The sequence below is a fragment of the Coregonus clupeaformis genome, chromosome 15, assembly GCF_020615455.1.
Source record: "Coregonus clupeaformis isolate EN_2021a chromosome 15, ASM2061545v1, whole genome shotgun sequence".
Taxonomy (NCBI): domain Eukaryota; kingdom Metazoa; phylum Chordata; class Actinopteri; order Salmoniformes; family Salmonidae; genus Coregonus; species Coregonus clupeaformis.
The window spans coordinates 59,749,687-59,766,222 of NC_059206.1; the positions used below are offsets into that span (position 1 = coordinate 59,749,687).

At 44.4% G+C, this 16,536-nt stretch overlaps 2 protein-coding genes across 2 annotated transcripts; one reads left to right on the forward strand and one right to left on the reverse strand.

Moving 5' to 3' along the window:
• Positions 1 to 7,397: 7,397 nt before the first annotated feature.
• Positions 7,398 to 9,018, reverse strand: htr1ab (5-hydroxytryptamine (serotonin) receptor 1A b). The gene has a single exon (XM_041899508.1). The coding sequence runs from the start codon at positions 8,898 to 8,900 to the stop codon at positions 7,656 to 7,658; it is 1,245 nt and encodes a 414-aa protein (XP_041755442.1). The 5' UTR covers positions 8,901 to 9,018; the 3' UTR covers positions 7,398 to 7,655.
• A 622-nt stretch (positions 9,019 to 9,640) lies between these two features.
• On the forward strand, positions 9,641 to 15,512 carry rnf180b (ring finger protein 180b). The gene is made up of 7 exons (XM_041898438.2): positions 9,641 to 9,733; positions 10,372 to 10,470; positions 11,921 to 12,019; positions 12,155 to 13,015; positions 14,089 to 14,302; positions 14,430 to 14,555; positions 14,828 to 15,512. Exons 2-7 carry the CDS (start codon positions 10,390 to 10,392, stop codon positions 15,019 to 15,021), a joined length of 1,575 nt encoding a protein of 524 aa, XP_041754372.1. The 5' UTR covers positions 9,641 to 9,733; positions 10,372 to 10,389; the 3' UTR covers positions 15,022 to 15,512.
• The last annotated feature ends 1,024 nt before the right edge of the window (positions 15,513 to 16,536 follow it).

Sequence of the window (16,536 nt, forward strand, 5' to 3'; positions counted from 1 at the left end):
CTCTCAGAATGACCTTCTTGATCCAAACCAGTCAAGTTTCAAGACTGGTCATTCAACTGAGACTGCTCTTCTCTGTGTCACGGAGGCTCTCCGCACTGCTAAAGCTAACTCTTTCTCCTCTGCTCTTGTCCTTCTAGACCTGTCTGCTGCCTTTGATACTGTGAACCATCAGATCCTCCTCTCCACCCTCTCTGAGTTGGGCATCTCCGGCGCGGCTCACTCCTGGATTGCGTTCTACCTGACAGGTCGCTCCTACCAAGTGGCGTGGCGAGAATCTGTCTCCGCACCACGTGCTCTCACCACTGGTGTCCCCCAGGGCTCAGTTCTAGGCCCTCTGCTATTCTCGCTATACACCAAGTCACTTGGCTCTGTCATATCCTCACATGGCCTCTCCTATCATTGCTACCCAGACGACACACAACTAATCTTCTCCTTTCCCCCTTCTGATAACCAGGTGGCGAATCGCATCTCTGCATGTCTGGCAGACATATCAGTGTGGATGACGGATCACCACCTCAAGCTGAACCTCGGCAAGACGGAGCTGCTCTTCCTCCCGGGGAAGGACTGCCCGTTCCATGATCACGCCATCACGGTTGACAACTCCGTGGTGTCCTCCTCCCAGAGTGCAAAGAGCCTTGGCGTGACCCTGGACAACACCCTGTCGTTCTCCGCTAACATCAAGGCGGCAACCCGATCCTGTAGGTTCATGCTCTACAACGTTCGGAGAGTACGACCCTGCCTTACTCAGGAAGTGGCACAGGTCCTAATCCAGGCACTTGTCATCTCCCGTCTGGATTTCTGCAACTCGCTGTTGGCTGGGATCCCTGCCTGTGCCATTAAACCCCTACAACTCATCCAGAATGACGCAGCCCGTCTGGTGTTCAACCTTCCCAAGTTCTCTCACGTCACCCCGCTCCTTCGCACACTCCACTGGCTTCCAGTTGAAGCTTGCATCTGCTACAAGACCATGGTGCTTGCCTACGGAGCTGTGAGGGGAACGGCACCTCCGTACCTTCAGGCTCTGATCAGTCCCTACACCCAAACGAAGGGCATTGCGTTCATCCACCTCTGGCCTGCTGGCCCCTCTACCTCTGCGGAAGCACAGTTCCCGCTCAGCCCAGTCAAAACTGTTCGCTGCTCTGGCACCCCAATGGTGGAACAAGCTCCCTCACAATGCCAGGACAGCGGAGTTACTCACCACCTTCCGGAGACACTTGAAACCCCACCTCTTTAAGGAATACCTGGGATAGGATAAAGTAATCCTTCTACCCCCCCCACCCCCCTTACCCCCAAAAAAATACATATTCTAAAGTGGTTATCCCACTGGCTATAAGGTGAATGCACCAATTTGTAAGTCGCTCTGGATAAGAGCGTCTGCTAAATGACGTAAATGTAAATGTAAATATCAGGTGAACAACAGCTCCTTAAGGCACTGTTAACACTGATCCCAGAGCAAAGACACTCACTTAAATCCTGCAAGACATTTCACTCTGCACCTTAGGTTAAAAAAATACCATGATTTATTTGACAACTTGGGTTCCCATGGTGACAGGCTTTTCCTGAACTTGGGGACCCATAGGAGCACTTTAAGAGGATATTCCTAAGAGAGCGAATTAGCTCAGACCTTTGCTGCTGCCATGCAACATTCATTGTTTTAATTGTTTTACATATTAAGAGCAAGTCATTTTGTGTGGAGATGTGGAGCTCTAAATCCTATTTCATTGCTGGGGTCACATTAATTAACACTATGTTGGATCCTTGTTCCAGGGGTCTGCTGGAGGAGCTGAAATATTAAAGTGACAAGAAAGCGTAATTTAGAAAGGTAACAACAGAGCCAGAAACCATCTGGTTAGTCAGTGGGGTGTGTGTATGTGCTTATGTGCTGGCATGTCTTCTCAGTACAGTATGTGCTCAGCATTATCTGTAATGAGATACGCAGCAATTTACCTTAATTACATTTGTTAAGAAACTGATTTGCGTATTTAGGTTCCTTGATGTTTTGATTAGGCTCTCTGACTGAATGATTATGGCAATTTAGTTGGTCCCTGCACTTACTATACTTTACACTAATTACTGTACTGTAGCTTATCCTTAGTTTTAAGTTCTAGTATGTACAGTCTGTACTAAAACTTAAAATTAAATGTAAGCTACAGAGATAGCTTAAACCCCCCAATAAATAAATAAATGTGTTATTGTGTAATTTGTGCTAGTTTGGTTTAACAGCGAGCAATCTTTGTTTAGTCCCAGGGGAGCAGTGTGATGTGGCGCTCTACCTGTTACCAACAGCTGTGGATTTACCATTGGTCTTATTAGTGGGTTTATCCACATTGAGGAAATGTTTGCTTATGATTCAATGAGTCCAGACTGTAGGATTTGAGCGGGAGGCGCAGAATGTCACCGACTGACATGCTAGATTCCTCTCTAATAATGGTTTTAGGAGGATCTTAAGGGATAAGCCAACAACCGACACACATATCCTTCCTTTATATATCCATGTAATATAGGCATAGCCATATCTGTATGTGTATATAGTCCATGAGCCAGACTATTAGTTTCTTATGAAAGTGCAAGGCCAGAGTACTAGGAAATGAACTTGTTTGCAGTAGCGGTGTGAGGGTAAAATCACTGGGGAAGCTAAGCCAAGCCAGTAAAAAAGCCATATTACAACCTATGTTGTGATATTTGCGTTGTTTGCTCTATAACCCATTCGTTCATACACCACCGTGATATACAATAAGGCCGTGACAACCAAAAAGACAACAGTCACACAGTGGCGGAATAAATGTAACGACATATACAGTATGTTTGTTTCATCACAAAACTGGAGTGCAACGTCTGTCCAGTGAAGTCCACAAAGCATATATTGCATGTAACAAACAGCTATATCACCTGCAGCATGGTCAAGCAAGTTAATATTTTCTACAGTTTACAAAACAACTACTAATTTAGAACCACAGAGTTACCGCAAGTTAGCACAAAGACAACAGGAGCACTGCCTCCGCTATTCCAGCACCATTTCAACTTAAACATTGAAACATCATCAAATCAACAAGGCTATATATGCTTAGTTTAATACACTGAAAACAAACTTAAAGATACCAAAAACGATTTATTCCAATCAATATTGCTAAATATCATGTGGCTGCTCATGGTACTGATTTATGTTTGTGTGTGTGTGTGTGTGTGTGTGTGTGTGTGTGTGTGTGTGTGTGTGTGTGTGTGTGTGTGTGTGTGTGTGTGTGTGTGTGTGTGTGTGTGTGTGTGTGTGTGTGTGTGTGTGTGTGTGTGTGTGTGTGTGTGTGTGTGTGTGTGTGTGTGTGTGTGTGTGTGTGTGCGCGCAAGTAAAAAAATAAAAATTGACTCACCCTACTTGTAGACTAGTTGAATGCCAATGTCATCCTCCTCTCTTTCATGTTGGCAAAACGGTCTATGGCTATGTCATACAGTACCCTTTTACCCTTTGTTTTCATAGGCTGCCTCGCTAAAATGCTTGCTAGCCTAACTTCCTCGCATGGGCAAAAATGAACCAGCTAAGTTAGCTAGCTAGTTAACGTGAGCCTACTAGGTTACAACTAGGCTACATATTGAACTTCAATCGTCTCAGGCCAGTGGCACAATATATGAATTAATAGTTAGATTAGAATCGCCGTCATAATCATTGGCCTGTAAAGAGAATTAAGTCAAAACCACAAGTCTAAATCCACATCTCCAGCCATGGCTTAGGAAAGGGCTGATTTAGCAAGCTAGCCACTCCAGGACATCAACACAAGCAGACCAGAAACAGACACGTATGACTGACAATTATGAAGTTTTGCTTAGAATGTGATTTGATTGGTGTGAATCCAAACTGGCCTCCGTCTGTGTTAATGATCCCTGTCTTATTGTGCTTGGAAGCTAGGGGGTGAGAGATGAGTAACAAAATATGCAGTGTGTTGGCACTTTACATATCCAACTGATGACTTCATAGATGGAGAGCCCGCCTACAGGTATGTCCCCGTCCATTTGTTCATCTTCTGTCCCCTCATTCTGCACCTGCACCTTTTTCCCGTTCTCTCCACTCTTTTGTGCTTTCTCCTTTTGCCCACACCCCTTTCACGTTGTCGCCACCTTATCGTCCCTTTTCCAGCACCCTTCATTCTTAATTTCACCCCTGGCTGGTTCACTTGCTCCCCGTCCCTCGTGGCTCAGAAGGAGAGACGGAAATTGGAAGAGGAAAGAGAAATGGAAAGAACAAGATGTGCCCTTTGGCTGACCTCTTGTTCAACACCCACGGCTGGGAGATGGTCCACTTTGTTTTGTGTGCTAAATAACATCATTTCTCTCATTTAATTTCCTCAGTTTTTCTAATGAGAGGACAAACAACTTGAGAATAGTACTCAGAACCATACAATGCCAATGTGAATTATCTTAAGACATGTATAGAATAAATCAAACAACACACCTTTTTTCCACACACGTGTGTGCTTGTGTGTGTGTGTGTCCTCTTCTTCTCTGTCACCCTCTCTGGTGTATTGTATGTGTCGTCATCTTTAATCTTCTTGTCCCATTGTTCTCTATAGACCACAGGTAAGTGGGAGCAGCCCCTGCAGAATGCAGAATGACAGCACCTGCCGAAGGTACAAACAGCAACACTACAAACAATGAGCCTCTGTTTGATGTCAAGCATTCATCTGTTTCCTGCTCCTACAAATTGTAGCATTGGTGTGGGCTTTAATCAGGGGTGGGAGGTGACGTGGAGAGAGAGAGAGAGGAGAGGAAGAAAGAGAGAGAAATGGACGTTGTATCTCTCTTTTCCATCTATTCGTATGATGAGTAGCTCATAAGTAGCTAATTTCATCACATACTTATATGTTTTCATATACTGTAAAGAAAGGTGCTGTGTAAGGACTAGCAAGCAGAGAACATAACGGAAACCAATTCTTCTTCTTCCATGGGTTTATAGGTTTACTTGAAGGACTGTAACTTAATGGTACTGACAGAAGAAGGGGCTGTTCTTCACTGCCACGGAGGAAGCATGACTTTGCCACCAGTGCCCTCCTCATGTTCTCCAATCCACACAGTGATTTAGTGGGGAGTGTACTCTGTATCCACTCACAGACCCAACAAGTGGCTCAACTGGAGATTGCATAGGAATCTGAAGGGCAGCCTCATGATTAATTCTCCATCATGGTTCTGTCTGTATGAAATGATCTCCTGGCTATTTGCAACAGAAGGAGACCATTGTATAACAGACAAACACTGCTCTTTGTGGAGAATAAGAGGAGAGTGAGTGAGATGTGACATGTTGATGGATGGTTGTGTGGAGGAGTGGGTCTTGGATATGGTTATAGGGCCAGGAGATTCTTCTGATCAGAGCAGGAACAACGTGGGCGCTCTGTTCCTCTGTATTCCTGTATTCTAGACACCCTTTGATCAGATAATTGCCCCTCAGGCCCAGAGTTTGAAGGCCCTAAGGGTCACTATGGCAACGTGGCTCGCTGTCCGATGTTCCAGTGAGTGGTCTTTAGTGGGCCCAGCTTGTGTGGGAAGGGGTGCTGGGTGTGCTGAAAGAAACAGGTTGACATGCTCCATGGGGCACACTGGTCAGTTTAATTGTATCTCTTTAAAAAACAATACATTTGTAATTTAAAAAAATAAAAGGAAAAATAAAATATTATTAAAAAAACAAAAAAAAACACAACAGAGCATTTTACGTGTAATGCCTGTGTTAAATTAATGAAGTTCATGGTGAAAGGTAAAATAGGTGCGTGCTTATATATGTACTGTTTCACTGTATGTACAAGTGGGTAACCTGTACAAGTGTGAGGTGTGAAATGTGTTTTTTGCATATCCCAACTCCCCCTGAGACACTCTCAGAGAGTGGGGTCACAGCCATGGTGAAATGTAGGTCTGTATATGGTAACAATACAGTTTCACATTTAAAGTGGAAGATAGGACAACCTTATGCAGAGGCTGTTGCATGAGTGGATTCCTTCATCCTCCGATTTGCTGAAAGTCACACAGTGGGACTCTGTAGCTCAATTGGTAGAGCATGGCGCTTGTAACGCCAGGGTAGTGGGTTCGATCACCGGGACCACCCATACGTAAAAATGTATGCGCACATGACTGTAAGTGGCTTTGGATAAAAGCGTCTGCTAATTGGCATATTATTTATTATTATTATTACGTGTGTGTCATATCAAATCAAATCAAATTGTATTTGCCACATGCGCCGAATACAACAGGTGTAGACCTTACAGTGAAATGCTTACTTACAAGCCCTTAACCAACAATGCAGTGTGTGTGTGTGTGTGTGTGTGTGTGTGTGTGTGTGTGTGTGTGTGTGTGTGTGTGTGTTTTGCACAGAGAATTGTTTTTGCGCAACAACAAAAAAAGCCCTGCTCTGAGTGGAATTGGTTTCTCCTACACTGTGCAAATAGCCCATCTTTGTTGCTATGCTAATGCTCCACTACAGACTATGCAATGGCTCCCAGATGCATAATGACAGAATCACACAAGGTAGCATCTTGTTTTACAGCAGTGATCCGATCACAAACACTCCAACCTACACATCGCACCATACTAGATATTTTATCTTGCACTCTCTCCCACTCATCATTTCTGTTCAGTGTACGCACACACTCTCTCTCGTTCTTTCTTTCTGTCTCTCTCTCATGGACCATGCAGGTGTAATAAATGAAAATATGTCCACCATTCATATTGGTGCGCGAGCACACACACACACACACACACACACACACACACACACACACACACACACACACTCACACACACACACACACACACAGTATAGTAGGGGAGTGTCGCATGCTTACTAGACCATTGTTTTTTAAAGGTTCGTTTTGACTTGTTGTGACTAGTTTTTAATTCCTTTTTTTTTAATCCCTCAGACATGCCTCAATTGCTAAATACAATTTGAACTTCCTGAAATTATTTAATCTAGGATAGACTAAAAGCACAGCGCAGTGGTGGCTTTCAACGTGTGTGTGTGTGTGTGTGTGTGTGTGTGTGTGTGTGTGTGTGTGTCAGTGTAAGTAATTTAGGGATATAACAAGTGATTTCTGTGAGTAGCTCATCCACCAGTATGTTGTGAAATAAAGTATTCTTTGCTGGGGGCTGATTTGGGTATAATCCTAAACACTATTATTCCTACAGGAAAAACGAATTATGCTTATTCTTCCATAATACATTCCCTTGCTGATAGATTTGGAAATGTAGGTGACTCAACACAAATACTATCTCCCCCTAAAATGCTATGGCAAATGTCCAAGAGATTATATTAATCTCCAATTATGCACCCATATCAACACAGAAGTACAGAAATTTCTGAAATAGGACATTGTTTATTGAACAGTACAAAGCATGTTTGACATGGGTATGAGTGGTCAACTCTGACATCCTGCAATCCTGTTTATAAAGCTTCGTAAAACTCCTGGTTTAATAATACAAATGATTAATAATATAATAACACATATAACAGTAATAATAATATAAATATTTTTTATGAAACAACATTGCTTTTAACTCTCCTATCTTTCAGTAAAGGTATATTTGACTGCGTAATGGCACTGGAATGGTTGTAAGCTTTGTATTCTGCAAACTGTAGTCGGAAGTCCGCAGTCAACCGTTTTAGACCATACAAGGATGATGTATGCTTATGTTTTGCAGTAGTGACATTTTATTATTTTCTTAAAAGCACTTTGGAAGTCTTTGTTGAAGTATGCGTAAATTATGGGATTCAGTAGGGAGTTGGAGTACCCGAGCCAGTTAATGACGTCCTCGAGCCACTTTGGCATTTGGCACGACTGGCAAAAGGGCATTACCAGGGCGACGATAAAGAAAGGCAGCCAACAAAATATAAAAGTGCCCATAATAATACCCAGCGTCTTTACAGTTTTGCGCTCTCTGGCCATGGCCATCTTTCTCTTTGCCTCCATGTTCTTATCGTGTCTGCTCTCAAAGAGCGGTTCGGAGTTGGGGGTGTTGGGGAGTGGCAGGTTGCTTTTCGAGTTGCTGGGAACCTCGATGATCTCCAGCGACTCGCCGTCCTCCGCGTGCTTGACGGCGCCGTTTACGCACAGGGTCGGTTTGGGCTCCACGCTCCTCTTCCAGCTTTTACTCGGGTCCCCGTTGGTCCTCTTGTGGAACAGAGCAGGGGACAGTGCCAAACGAGAATCAGACACTTTCTTTTTATCTGTTTTACGCACTGTTCTCCTGATTCTAAACCTGGCGGCTTTGAATATCCGTCCATACAAGACTAACATGAGTATCAACGGAATGTAGAACGCGCCGAATGTTGAGTAGATTGTGTACCAGGGGTCTCGACTAATGACGCACTGCTCGGGATTTGCTATGTCCTCGGCCTTACTACTCGGCTGGGAACGCATGATCAACATGGGTGGAACAGAGATAGAGAACCCGACAAACCAAGTGACACTGATCAGAACCGCCGCTCTTCTGGGCGTCCTCTTCTTCATATACTCTATGGGTTCGGTAATGGCCCAGTACCTGTCCAAGGCGATGGCGCACAGGTGCAGTATGGATGATGTACAACATAACACATCTAAAGAGATAAAAATGTCACAAGGTACCTGTCCGAGAGCCCACCTGTTTAAGACTTGGTAAAGGGCCGCCATTGGCAACACCAGAACTGATACCATCAGATCAGTCACGGCCAGAGACCCGATCAGATAGTTCCCTACATTCTGAAGATTTCTCTCCAGGGCGATAGCTGCAACCACACACGCGTTACCAAATATGGCACAGAGAATGAGCGCGGCCAGGAGAAAGGACGGGAAGATTTGGGAACTTAGTTTCACCTCCTCTGAATCAGCTGTCGAGGTTTCGTTTTTAAAATCAAATAGAAACCATGCGGCCGTCGAGTTGTTTCTTTCCTCCATGTTGATGAAAAAGGAAGCGCTCCTCAGTTACTTTGTATCATCTCCAGTGCGCAACAGAGCTCCACCCTTGGAGACCGCATGGTGATCTTGAACTGGACTCTCTGTGCCGCGCGCTTAGCATTGCATACACTCTGTGCCAGTTGGTGACGACTGACGAGGCGGTACATTTATACCAGTGATGGAAAATACGTCAGTTGGCTGTGAGGTTGAAGAGAGATTTTCTGTCCACACCTACAGTTGGACTCTCTGAGGGAGTGCTATCAACCCTTTACCAACAGGTTTTGATAGAGCGGCAATGACAATTAATTGGCATAGACACACACACACACATACATACACACACACACACACACACACACACACGCGCGCACACACACACACACACACACACACTGGGTTTTCAACGTTTTTATTTGTATTATGTATTCATTATTCAATGTTTAGAGAAGAGCAAGAGCCTAAATTCTTCTCGAAAACCCCAGCTGTAACGGAAACAGTAGGGCTATGCCTATCCTTTCTCAATTATGAAAATAATAAAAACGAATCTGCCATTGCTGTTCTTGCTTCAAAATAAAGATATAGAATTTATTGAAGTTTCCCCTCAGATCAGCGCCATGGCCAGCGTAACTCGCTGTGAGCAGGTCTGATGCTGCCACCTGGCGAAGGCCTACATGGCAGAGAGGATGACTTATGAAGTTTGGTGCATCTGACGCTCCGTAACTAGAAGCAATGACGTCATTGCCCTCTAACCTTCCGGAGTTCGACGAATTTTTCTTCTATTAAAATGTAAATTACTCGTTTCGAGGGAACGCATAGGAATTTGGAAATCCCAGGTAGGATATGGTATTTTATCAGTATGGCCATTGTTTCAAATGCTATCGTCATAAACATTTGCATTTGGCAATTTTGACCTAGCAACACACCGCCACACGAGACGAGAGGAGTTTTGTTGTTTAGATTTTTGCTTGCTATATGTAGCTCAAGCTGGCATGGGTTGTTTTGTAATTCATGATATTAATAATAAACATTTACTTTTGGATATTGCCTTTTTTATTGTCTTTTTTATTTACGTAATGGATAAAAGACAATATCTAAATAAAGCGTAAATGTTTATTAGCTGTTATATCATGAATTTTGCATTACGCTACTGTATAGGGCTATGGCCATGCAAGGTCAGAGTAACTGCATCTATGAGCAAGATTGAGGAGATAGGCCTACTGTGTCAATTTTGACTCTTAGTTGAAATGTTGTCCGTTATGTTAAAATGCAGGCTATATACGAATATAGGTACACATACAGTAAACCGTTTTTCAGAAAAATTCCCATTAGCCTTATCACCTGTGCTGAATGTATGTCACCTGTTCTGGTATCCTCTCCATGAGAGGAAATAAATGCTCCCTGCCTATGTGTCTGTGTGTTGGCATGTAGCCTACTGTGCCCTCTTTTTCATTGCTGTTCTCATTTGCCACAGAATCAGACATCAGTCTCAATGGACAACCAAGGCGCGGTGGCTATGCTCCGCTGCAGGAGGTGTCGTAAAGGCTTTGTAGATGCAACGTGCCTGCATCCGGTGGGTGACAGTGGGTTACTTTTACAGCTAGTATAGTGTATGTAAAGCACATCGGAAAGCATTCTAGTTCTGACTCCCAAGGCAATATTTCATAGGCTGTGCATCAAGCATCTCATGCTGCATTCGCACAGGCAGCCCAATTCAGATAATTTTTCCACTAATTGGTATTTTGACCAATCACATCAGAGCTTTCACATCATATCTTTTTCAGAGCTGATCCGAAGAAACAAAGCCTCAGAGTAGTAATCTTATTCATTGTAATCTAAAAGGCTAAACTGATCCTAAATCAGCACCCCTACTCTGAGACATGTGTTACACACAGCCCCTGATGTGCCCTGCCTTAGACTGCAAAAACATCCAAGTAATGTTGGGTGTAGCAAAGGTCAGTGACTGCAGTCCAAACAATCCTGTCATTCCCTCCTAAAGTTCATGAAATCAGTAAGATGACCAATAGCTCACATTCTGATTCATGTAACTGTAACAGTGTTGCTTTCATCCCTCTCCTTGTCCCAACCTGGGTTGTAAAGAAGGGGTCAGCAACAGGCGCCCGCCTGTGATTTTATTTTGCCCACCAAAGTCTTTATAAGAAAAAATTAAAATGAAATGAAAGACTAAAACCACCAGTAATTCATCTTAAAGTCTGTTCCCAAGTATTCCCATGAATAAAAAATGTAATCAAGTTATGAAATGATTGTTATTTTCAAATACAAGCTCTTTTTGGGCTTAGTTGTCAATTTGCCGTGTACAAGTTATCTTAATTATGTACAGGCCCCCTGACCATCCTCTCCGACAAAAATCGGCCCACGGCTAAATCTAGTTTCCTACCCCTGATGTAAAGTATGTCAGTGGTAGGGGAGAAAATAGAGCAGAACGTCTTTTTTAGCATTTTAGTATTTGATTAGCATCCCCATTAGCCAATGCTAACACAGCAGCTACTCTTCCTGCGGTCCACACAAAACATGACATAATACAAAACATCAATAGACAATAACAACTCAAAGATAGAACTACACATATTTAAAATAAGAATACACACTTTCATACACTTAGACAAAACATCAATAGACAATAACAACTCAAGGACATAACTACATACATTTAAAATAAGTATATACACTTTTATACACTTAGGCTACTGTATATCACTAAAGAACAACAACACATAGCTTTCGCAACGCACAGCGCTGCTTTTACCTAAACCACTTAAGACACACTTATTCAATCAATCATACGTTCACATTTACGCCGGCACATACATTTCACTATCTTGCTTATATGAAATAACAGTCCATCAGACAGAGTTTCACCATAGGTCCTTCACTCCTGTTCAGTTCATAAAAGGAAAATAACAATGTGTCTTCTCTAGAGAGAGCCAGGCTGGTGTTATAACATATGGTTAGGAGTTGACCGGGTCTGAACTGGGTAAAGATGGGAGTTTATCTCCCAACAGATAGTGCCTGATGATAACACAGAGGCAGCAGGGACATGCAGCGTCTGGCACATGAATGTTGATACACTGCCAGAGTGGATACTGACGTCAGTTCACCAGGTAAGGGTGTGTGTGTTTGTGTTTGTACAGGGGTGTGCTAGTGTTTGATTTTGCACTGTGTTCTTTTGCAACCTTTGGATCAAAATTTCAGACAAGCCTCTCAGTTCTTTCTGTTCTAATGTCCTCTTTCTGCAGGCCCAGTGGGCAGTGGGGAAGCTGAACTGCGAGAACTGTGGTGCTCGCCTGGGTGGCTTCAACTTTCTCAACAGCACCAAATGCCCCTGTGGTCAGCAGTCCAGTGTGCACCTTAGCAAGAGTCGGGTCGACCAGGACCACAAACACTCCCTTCATGTGGTCAGACCCCAGACGACGAGAGGTAGGGGAGGACCGGGCTGCCTGAAGGGCGAGCCGGGGGGTTCTCACAGTGAGCAGGACAGGTCAGAGGTCGGGGAGGACTTTCTGGTTGGCTCACAGCTCTGCTGTACTTCTGTGTCCCGCCTTAATGCTGAGAGCCAACCAATCACAACACACCCAGATGCCTTTTACCAGTTGGCTGACATCAGAGCCACCCAATCAGTTCCATTGAGCTCCCCCAGCATTGTTTCTCATAGGAAGTCTGGTGCGAGGGGCAGGTTGGAACCCTCCTGTAGCTCTGACTCCCAGACTGGCCCTGTAGAAGAGACTGAGGGAGAGGTGAGGACTCGGACAGAGCAGTTGCACCCTTCACCTGGTTTGTCCTACACCCCTCATCTACTTGCCACTAGTATTATTAGGTCACCTACCTGCCTATCACCTCTGACTAGAGAGGCCCCTGGTTCTCCTCTTCTTTCCCTGAGAGGGCCAGGTGTCTCCCACATCCCTGGGGAGCAGGAGGAGGACGTGGAGGAGGACGTGGAGGAGGAGAGATGGGGGACTCCCACAGAGCTCCAGGCCCAGCTAGTAGCCGCCAATGCTTCTCCAGCCCTACAAAGGTTCAGCAAGAGAGAGAAGAACCGGCTGAAGAGCCAGAGGAGGAAACAGAGGAAGAAAGAGCGCTGGCTCCACTCCCAGGAACAGGTAAGAATTGGTCATGGCCTCAATTGAGATGGTAAGTCAAACATTCATACAGTTTAGTTTGTCCAGTATTTTAGTTACATTGCACTTTTGTGAGATTATTCTTGACCATTTTGTTGAGCTAACCAGAAGACCACAGTGGAGTCCCTGTGGTTGTTAGTCTGACAGTGTTTACCACAAGCAGTTACATGTATGGCACACATTTCCAAGTCCCTCACCTTACTTTGACTGTCTGGAAAGGGGGAAAGTTATATCTTGCCTTTGATAATGTCGTCGCTCATCAGCTAAGCAAACACAGGGCAGAAGATTAGTGAGTTGGGCGTTGCCCGCCAGGTGGGTGACTACATTTCCCTTTGTTGTCAGCAGTAGCAGAGAGATTGTTGGTTGACAGTGGCCAGTGTAGACCTACAGTGTATATGATTGAGAGACACTTACATTACTGTGGAGTATGGACTACAGGTACTACGCTTGTTCTAATCTGACTGACCGTAGAAAAGAACAACACCATGGCCTTCTCTTATGGTGGTACCCAGGGAGTTTAATTGTTTTTGGTTGATAGCTTTTAAGCTCGAGCCCTTCCACAAAACACTCTCGTCATGGTTACAGTCGGTCTCTGTGATATGGGTATTTTAATTGGGGTGACTTTGGGGTGACTAGTGCATGTCAAAAAGCCATCCGTTCTGCCCAAACCAAAGACTCTATTGCCTGTGAGTATTCTCTCACAATGACACTCGACGGGCTGATTGGAGTGCTCTCATATCATGTGAGCATCATGTGCAAAGTAAACAAAGAGATGTAAAAAGCAACAAATGGGCCAAATGTCCCCTCCCTTTCCGAAATTCAAAAGATGCAAGCACCTATGAAGTCGTGATTTGTCCAAATGATCAGTGACGACAAATCAAAGTGCCAGAAATAAAGTTCCTCATTAGTCGTCACATCCCATAGTCTGTTGACAGACGCTATGAAACCATTTATGTTACGTGCGTCTGTCCACAAGACATTAGTAGTACTATTATGTTACTGTTAGATATTATTTTCCAGATTGCCTCACTATTATTTTATCTTATTGTATATAGAGTGTGACAGGGCTGCTAACAGACAGTGAGGAGGTGGACAGAGAGGGCTACACCTGCGCAGTGTGCCTGGATGTCTACTTCAGTCCCTATAGCTGTCACCCCTGTGGCCACATCTTCTGTGAGCCCTGCCTCCGCACGCTGGCCAAGAACCGGCCGGCCAACACCCCCTGTCCCCTCTGCCGCACCCTCATCTCACACACACTCTTCCAGAAAGGTGAGCTACAGACTCTTCCCAATGTTTCCGTTATTGATAACAAATAGCTGTTTGCTCCATAGCTGTAAATGGTAAGAAGCCCTTTTAGAGTTTTAACTACATTTGTTTTATTGCCTTTTGGTTTCAGAGCTCAACCAGACAGCTAAGACTTTCTTCCCAAAGGTCTACCACTCACGGAAGCACAACTTTCAAAAAGCCAACTGTGCTAAATTGCCTCTTCCCAACTGCCAAAAACGTTTCCGCATCTTTTGGGGTGAGGTATATTGTGTATTGTGGATGTATTGTGTATTACTTTCTGTAACTCAGTTTGTCTTATTTTTGTGGGGTCTTGTAAGCTCTTATGCAACAAACATGTTATAAGTATCATGTAACTAATTAGTTTCTCACAAAGTGAATGTATTTTTTAGTTAACTAGCATGCAAAGCTTGAGCAGTTTCCTTAACAGTAACCCATTATTGTAAAGGTGTACACTAGGGACTGTGTCTGCCTCCCTCTCTGACCCCAGTCTTCCTGTTTGTATCCCAGGGTACCAGAGGCAGGAGGCTCCAGGGAGGTGGTGGCACTTTGCCCCAGCAGGCTTCGCCCTGGATGCCCTGGACCTGGCCGACATGCGCGGCTGGTTCTTCGACATTGACCTGGTCATCATCTACATCCACTCTGTCAACTGGATACTGGCCCTGTTGGTTCTTTGCCTCCTAGCATACTTCTTCTTGTCTTGAGTGCTGTTCGTATGTTTAGCCAGGGATGGCTGACCTCTAAAAATGGTACAGCTGGGGTTTCTGGGTGATGTAGTATTCTGCATTGTGCCTATTAGTGCCTACTGCCAGGTAACTCACCTGTCACCTACATATGTAAACTGGAATCAAGAGCAGTCCTGAGTAGAACTGGAACTGTGAGGTGTTTTTTTTGTTGCAGTTTTGGAGGTCATGTATAAAAATACCAGTACTCACATGAAGTTGTGTATAGGCCTATTTCATATTTTGTGAGAGTTTCACCCTCAATCTTTTCACTGTAAATCCACAAATGTTTTATGAGGGATAGAAGTGTAATAGAAGTGAAAATAAAAGAACAATAATTTTGATTGTTAAAAAAAATCAGGTTAGGAAATGGCTTTGCACTGAGATCTATAATAATAGGCCTTTTGACAGATATAATAAAATAAATAAAATGCCATTTAGCAGACGCTTTTATCCAAAGCGACTTACAGTCATGTGTGCATACTTTTTTGTGTATGGGTGATCCCGGGGATCGAACCCACTACCCTGGCGTTACAAGCGCCGTGCTCTACCAGCTGAGCTACAGATGACCAGTGGGCCCACTCTGTGAAGGACTTCCCTCAGGTCATCAACATGAAGGCAGCATAATCACATACGTCTCATATAACTATAAACATTTTATTCAATATACACTACATGACCAAAAGTATGTGGACACCTGCTTGTCGAACATCTCATTCCAAAATCATGGGTATTAATATGGAGTTGGTCCCCCTTTGCTGCTATAACAGCCTCCACTCTTCTGGGAAGGCTTTCTGTATGTGACTGTAAGTACTGTTATTGTGAAATGGAAACGTCTAGGAGTAACAACGGCTCAGCCGCGAAGTGGTAGGCCACACAAGCTCACAGAACGGGACTGCCGAGTGCTGATGCGCGTAATAATCGTCTGTTGCAGGGACTTGCTTCCATTCAGCCACGAGCATTAGTGAGGTCGGTCATTGATGTTGGGCGATTAGGCCTGGCTCGCAGTTGGCGTTCCAATTCATCCCAAAGGTGTTCGATGGAGTTGAGGTCAGGGCTTTGTGCAGGCCAGTCAAGTTCTTCCACACCGATCTCGACAAACCATTTCTGTATGGACCTCGCTTTGTGCACGGGGGCATTGTCATGCTGAAACAGGAAAGGGCCTTCCCCAAACTGTTGCCACGAAGTTGGAAGCGCAGAATTGTCTAGAATGTTATTGTATGCTGTAGCGTTAAGATTTCCCTTCACTGGAACTAAGGGGCCTAGCCCGAACCATGAAAAGCAGCCCAAGACCATTATTCCTCCTCCACCAAACTTTACAGTTGGCACTATGCATTGGGGCAGGTAGCGTTCTCCTGGCATACTCCATACCCAGTTTTGTCCGAGGGACTGCCAGATGGTGAACCGTGATTAATCACTGGAGAACACGTTTCCACTGCGCCAGAGTCCAATGGCGGTGAGCTTTACACCCCTCCAGCCGACGCTTGGCATTGCGCA

Excerpts from the sequence above, each read along its gene's own strand:
- rnf180b (XM_041898438.2), top strand. The coding sequence starts at position 10,390 with ATGGACAACCAAGGCGCGGTGGCTATGCTCCGCTGCAGGAGGTGTCGT. Across the intron at positions 12,020-12,154 it reads TACTGACGTCAGTTCACCAG|GCCCAGTGGGCAGTGGGGAA; the intron begins GTAAGGGTGTGT and ends CTCTTTCTGCAG. Across the intron at positions 14,556-14,827 it reads ACGTTTCCGCATCTTTTGGG|GGTACCAGAGGCAGGAGGCT; the intron begins GTGAGGTATATT and ends TTTGTATCCCAG.
- htr1ab (XM_041899508.1), bottom strand. The coding sequence starts at position 8,900 with ATGGAGGAAAGAAACAACTCGACGGCCGCATGGTTTCTATTTGATTTT.